The following is a 6,634-nucleotide window of genomic DNA, read 5'->3' on the forward strand; positions in this document are numbered from 1 at the left end:
CCCCCCTCCGTGCATTTGTGTCATAACTAGATTGGCTTCGCCTCATCCTTAAGCTATGAGCTTCCTRCAGGCAGTATAAGGAAAATGTCAACAAGCTTTCTCCCCCCTAAAAAAARCCCACGCGCCCCCCCACCCTTTGTGAGAGCTCAGTAAATAAATCTTCTTTTCCTGTGGCTTATTTCATCACTGAGCTTCTCACCCTCACATAGCACTGTGAGTAATGTTCAGATCTCAAATGTAATCATCTGGGTTTGTGATGACGGCTGCGTTTTCAGAGCACCTGGCCCAGAACATCTCCAAGTCGCACATGGAGACGTGTCAGTACCTGAGAGAAGAGCTGCAGCAGATGACCTGGCAGGCTTTCCTTCAGGAGGAGGTGGAGAGCTACCAGAGCAAGGTAACCCGTCGATTACGAACCCGGGCCTCCCCCGCCCCCCACCCTCCCGGGCAATTATCAAAAGCATTGTTTTTAATGCCGATAACCCATCCTGTGTCCCTATCTGTTCTCAGCCGCGGGAAGTCATGTGGCAGCTGTGTGCTATCAAAATAACAGAGGCCATTCAGTATGTGGTGGAGTTCGCCAAGCGCATCGACGGCTTCATGGAGCTGTGTCAGAACGATCAGATAGTGCTGCTGAAAGCAGGTATGACAGCCTGTCAACATGGCCTGCTGCCGTCAAACTCCCCCACAACAACACCACCACTACCGCCCCTCTCTGGCATTGTCACAAGGGTTGTWGCTGACCTGACTGCACAAAGCTCTCCTCTTCACACACAGACAGTGTCACAGACAGGAGACCCCACCACCCCTTCTGTCTCTCCGTTTTTCCCCTCTGTTCATTACGTACACTGCATTAGATAAGTCGTGTGTTCCTGAGCTCTGATAATGTGTCCTGCTGCCCTTTTTTTCCTTTTTTTTTTTTTGTTTGGGTTCTGTTTTCCCAGAGACAGAAGAAGTCTCATCACGTTGCTCATGAAGATGTATTTACAGAACACTACATGACCTTTTTTTTACTGGTTGGCAGSTGTATTTATACACAGTTGCTTCACATGCTGCAAACTTACACTCTTCCTGGATGTTTCTCTACATGAAAAAGTTAAGAACTTTTGAAGTGGGGTTCTCTGGAAAAGGTGATGAACAGTTAATATCTTACCTGTTRYAGAYACATTTTTGGAAGRCCATTACGTGAAGAAAAACTGTTTGAATGTGACCTATAATGCAAAATCCATCTTTTTTAAACACATTTTTGTGTAYTTGGAGTCCGTAAGAGTGCAGAGAAGTTTAATTTAGTCTCCTGGTTATGTGTAGATATCTAACAGTGTTTGTCACTGTTGTGTTTTTTTAGATTCAAGTTGGGTTTCAAACTGCACTAATCCACTTCAGCTTTGGCCCCACTTGAACTAGCCATTAGCTCATCAAWCCARTCAGAATTAAATGTTATTTCTCAGAAGTGAAATCATTCAAAGAGCTATCTACAACAGGTAAGATGTTAATTGTTCWTAACTTYTCCACAAAACCCCGTTTTAAAGAGTTGGTACGAAATAATAAAGCAGCATTTTTCTTATAGGCAAGAATATGATCTGTTATACTCTTCATCTTACCCCCCTTCCACACATTGTATCTTTTAAATACATTTCTAGCTTCTTATTATTTTTGCTCAGCGTAACACTGTGAAAGAATAGCTTTCTGTTGATGATATTTTCATCTGCCGAGGCATTTTTATCCCCCCTTCTTATCTGACAACAAGCTTCTCTGTTTCAAAGTGCTTGTTTTTTCATATTTTGGAAGATTAGCACAAAGCATAATCATGTGTTTTGCACCCCTGACTGATGTGGGAAATAAAAAGGGAAGGAAAAAAWAWWAWTWAAAAAAAAAGCTCAGATTTGGCATCTTGTTCCCGTCTGTCTCCACAGGCTCTCTGGAAGTTGTGTTTGTCAGAATGTGCCGTGCCTTTGACTCGCAAAACAACACAGTCTATTTTGATGGAAAATATGCCGGACCTGATGTGTTCAAGTCATTAGGTAAGTGGAGTGTGTACAGGCGTGTGTGTGTGTGTGTGCGCGCGCACATTTGGGTGAGCTGCTGTGTTTGTTTCCCTACAGTGTCTCGCTCCTTTCCTTGGTGTTACAGCCAAAATTAGAGTCGGCTGTTCCTTTTTTTTATATTTTTTTTATTCAGTGCACCACGCTGAAGGCCTGGAAGCAAACACTGAGCACTCATCCCGTCCTCACCTGGCATTTCTGTCTCTTCAGCGGTTATTTATGGTAGAACAGAGACGTTAGTGAGGCTCTGCTGCATATGGCTCATGTAGCTGYGGAATAAATAAATCCAGACGGCGTGTCTTTAGGGAGAGCGTTATCAAAACTATCACTGATAGTCTGACATAAACCGTCTCCGGCGAAAGCAAATAGCCATCGTGTTTGACTGTCATTATATTTTACCCTGATCTTCCAAAGCAGCGTGGATTTCCTTGGGTTTTCAACCATTATTTGACGGGGGAAAATTGTAAATATGTCCCAGAGTGGCTGTAAATGTGTGTATTTCTGTGAGTTYGTTATCTTTTTGGATATTAGTTTCTGTCCCGGTGTCCCTCCAACAGACAGAGGGGACAGCAGTGGGTGGAGTGGGGGAGAGAGAGTGATGGGCTTCCCGAGCTGCAGTGGCATCTGCCTGTCTCTCTCTGTTCCCAATAATTGATTTAACTAAAAGCCTCAATAGTGACCTCATTTTAGCTTGCATAACACCACCCAGCTGCCAAAAGTGACTCGTCTGGGAGGCAAAACTCAGTAAAAGCATTGCCTGTTCAGCTTAAGACGCTCCCATGTGCTGTCAGCACGCTGCTCTTTTTTTTTAGCTCCCCCCCGCCCTCGTCTCCCCCCCACCTAAACACACACACACACACACTCCCTGTGTTGCCTTTCTCCCCAATAAAGATCAAGAGTGAATGTTGTTCTTTGGTCTTCCTCATCCTGAGCCCCCTTCTCTCTGTCCTTTGCTGTGGCAGGCTGTGACGACTTGATCAGCTCCGTCTTCGAGTTTGGGAAAAACTTGTGTTCTATGCACCTGTCTGAGGATGAGATCGCCCTGTTCTCTGCCTTTGTGTTGATGTCTGCTGGTAGGTGTCAGTCACAGCACTGGAGGAAAAAAAAAAGGAAGGAAAAAAAAACAACCAAACAGTCACTCGTCACAACAATGAGCACTGGTGTCCTCCTGGTTTTTTTTTCTTCTTTTTTTTAACACACACTAGTATAGCCATAATTAAAAGTTTTCCTTGTGATTTTCTCTTTAAATAAATCTGTGATTATTTGCTTTTTTTTTTCCAGACCGATCCTGGCTCCAGGAGAAAGTGAAAGTGGAAAAACTCCAGCAGAAGATCCAGCTGGCTCTTCAGCACGTTTTGCAAAAGAACCACAGAGAGGATGGTATACTTACAAAGGTACAAAGCAGTACATCTATTATCCCTGAAAGTGGCTGGCCGCTAAGCTCGTAGCAGCATAATATGGCGCCGTTTAGGATCCTTATCCACAGGCCTTGAACCACTCCTGCTGTATATTAAATTAAGTGAACAGAGATTTCACAGAGCATCGGGAAAATTCATTTTTATCAGCAGAGAAGTGGCAATTTGTCAGTTGCATCGGCTATTTAATGTAAAGCGACTGGTTTGTCTTGCGCCTCAATGCTCGTCTCAATATTTGCGAGTTTTGGTTGCTCCCCCCTGTGTGGGACAGGAATGTTCACTACAATTGCTCCATGTTCTTGCCTCGTTGTGAATCTAAACRGCGTGYCTCCTCTCTCTCTGTCTCTCTCTCTCTCCACAGTTGATATGCAAAGTGTCGACACTGCGAGCGCTGTGCAGTAGGCATACAGAGAAGCTCACGGCTTTCAAAGCAATATACCCAGACATTGTGCGTGCCCACTTCCCCCCCTTATATAAGGAGCTGTTCGGATCAGACTTTGAGCAGTCCATGCCCGTCGACGGGTAGCACCCCACTCCCCCCCCCGCCCGCCAGGTGCCAGTGTGCCCACTGTGACGACGCTGGGTGGGGTGTGGGCGGGGAGGAGGAGTGCGGAGGAGGAATCTGAGACACTTTACTGGTGCCCCTGCACAAACTGGAGCGGACAGATGGTGCGCTGATCAACGTTTTTTTTGTCCTTTCACATCCGAATGGGGAGTGGGGGGTGCGCGGGAGGGGTGCAGCTTCGGGGAGTTGATCGTGAAGGTTTACTTTGTTCAATTTAGTTCGCTATGAACGACACGTGGGACCCGACACCCGACGGGGAAATGAAGAGGAGATAGGAACAAATAACCTCTGTTTGGCTGAACTTGACCTGCTTTTGCGTTTGTTTGTTTTTTTTTTTTTTTTTTAATAGAACATCACTGCTTTGTTCATTCACGTACTGTATTTCCACCAGTGTTCGGCACCACTGTCATTAGCGACCAGTGGTTGTAAACAAACAAACAAACAAAAAATCCTTAAGGAACATGATTTCATTTAGAAGATGGCCACATCAGTATTATTTCCCAGTTTGCACTCCATGAACACTTTAAGCATTGTCACGAACAAACCTCTCCTCTTTCTAAACGTTTCAACTGGAATAAAATTAACTGATCAATGCGCAGATTTTGGTCAAGTTCAGCCATTTCTCTCTCTCTTTTTTTTTTTTTTTTTTTTTTTGATTTTGTGGGACGCAGTGCTTGGAATGAAAAACTCACAGCAACTTTTGTTGTGAGGTTCCAACAGCATAGTGATGCAATCGGCGCCTCTCTAAGGACAATCGCTTAAAATAAGAAAAAAAGAAAAAAAAAGAAGAAGCCTAGAATTCTGGTAATTCTACTGAAAAACGCAATGATTTTAGTTGTCAAAGACTCCATCCACCATTGTTGCATAGTGAAAATCATGTAAGGCCATCTGCTATTAATCCTTCTCCGGACAGGTGCCCTGAAGAAGCACAGCACACCGACGCAACGAAAAGGGTCCATTCCACCTGTTTTATAACTGTACTACAGGGTAAAATGGTCATAAGCACTTACTATACAGAAAAAAAAGTAATGTTTATAGAATCTATTTTAAATAACATGTATGATATTAGTAGTTAGACCATTCTTAATTGTTGACTTGATAAGGCACTTTTATTTACACCTTTCTTTAATTTAAGACTTGTATATTTACCTAGTGATGTGTTGCATGTGCACAAGAATTACAAACTGAATCATGGTCACAGAGGTTAGGCTGATGCAGATGATATTTGTCCAGAAGTGTTCGGGACGTTTGTTTTGGAGAGTTGGTGCGGCTGCTGGAATTAGATTTTTATCTTTTTTTTWTAAAAGGCATAGATGAGAAGATGAGAGATACTCTAAAAACTGCCAATGTGCTACCTATGAAAACAAACAAAAAAAAATTATGTCGCTTTTTAGTCAGCGAGCACTTACAAACTAAGAGCTCTGTTCTGCCCTGGAGCTCTTCCCGAACTAAAATAATATATAAAAAATGAATTACAGTTTGGTTTTGGGATATAATACATTTTTTTACATCTAGATCCAATTAAATTTGGAATAACTGACATTAGGTTAAAAAGGAAACAAAAATATGATTAGTTTACTAACAAAAGGTAACCCTGAATGTGTGTTTAAGAAAACACTCAGATTATAATCCAACTGTTCCACCTAGTGGAAGTTAAAGATACAACACCAGCAGTCTCCCCTGAAAAGACATGGATTTGACCCCTTTGTTTAAAGGGTTTTACTGTTTGTTGTTTTTTTTAAATATATATATAAATATAATAACTAAATTTCTGCCTTCTCATCTAAGCCTGAGCCCAGCAACGCCTGAACGGAAGAAAACCACAAAGGGAACGTGAATATTCAAAGCCTTGTCTGGTTGTAAAGCTTCTATTTTTGTAACTTGTTTTTTTTGGTTAATAAACCCACGAAAGAGACGAAGGGAAGGGGAGGAGGGGGAAAAAAGAAGGAAAAAAAAGATGTCAGGTAGCACTTAACTGTATCCCTGCAATAATTAGACTAGCTGTTGTTTGTGTGATTAGGAGAGGGCGGGAGAAGCAGAAAAACGGTAGGACAAGTGCTATTTTCAGAACGCTTTGTTGTCGTGCTTCTGTTTTGTTGAGTGTGTCTTTTCTTGTCAGTGTGGTAGTAAAGTGGTTTAAAAAACATGAAGAACAAAAAAAACAAAAAAGACCCTGGATGTGCCAAACAGTAGTCGTTGCTTCCGCTTTTCAGTCTACTCGTTTTTTTTTATGTAGAATGAATTCCGAAGACATTCCAGCAACCTGAGTAGCGCTTTAAAAACAATAATAATAAAAATGAAGAAAAGATGAAAAGAAAAAGTGATATCCCTTTAGAAAACCCAGCATAGCATGTTAAAACATCCTGTCACCCACTATAAATATAAAATCAAGTTTGTTTTTCTTTATTTTTTTTCTTTCTGTTTGCACACTTATCATTCCTCTGCCGTGCAATTTGTACAAGTCGTTAATGCCTTGTGCTGTCACCCCTCAGGGAAGAGTTTTATTTCATTTGATTTCCTTGTTTAAAAAGACATTTGTATCCATTGTGTTTAGTTGATTTCCTTCGTTTTTATATATATAAATATAAATATATATTTGTTTCAGGGATGTT

The 6,634-nt window shown here is 41.9% G+C and overlaps 1 protein-coding gene across 2 annotated transcripts in view; it reads left to right on the forward strand.

The window, feature by feature from the left end:
* The window catches only part of roraa (RAR-related orphan receptor A, paralog a), a 222,934-nt gene extending 216,741 nt beyond the window's left edge, over window positions 1-6,193 (forward strand). For both annotated transcript variants that reach the window (XM_014003599.1, XM_014003600.1), the window contains 6 exons: window positions 276-397; window positions 511-643; window positions 1,914-2,021; window positions 3,005-3,115; window positions 3,324-3,436; window positions 3,819-6,193. In XM_014003599.1, coding sequence (XP_013859053.1) covers window positions 276-397; window positions 511-643; window positions 1,914-2,021; window positions 3,005-3,115; window positions 3,324-3,436; window positions 3,819-3,983 — 752 coding nt within the window. In that variant the 3' untranslated portion in view covers window positions 3,984-6,193. The remainder of the gene's footprint in view (window positions 1-275; window positions 398-510; window positions 644-1,913; window positions 2,022-3,004; window positions 3,116-3,323; window positions 3,437-3,818) is intronic.
* The last annotated feature ends 441 nt before the right edge of the window (window positions 6,194-6,634 follow it).

Source organism: Austrofundulus limnaeus, unplaced genomic scaffold (assembly GCF_001266775.1).
Source record: "Austrofundulus limnaeus strain Quisiro unplaced genomic scaffold, Austrofundulus_limnaeus-1.0 Scaffold19, whole genome shotgun sequence".
In the NCBI taxonomy this organism is placed as follows: domain Eukaryota; kingdom Metazoa; phylum Chordata; class Actinopteri; order Cyprinodontiformes; family Rivulidae; genus Austrofundulus; species Austrofundulus limnaeus.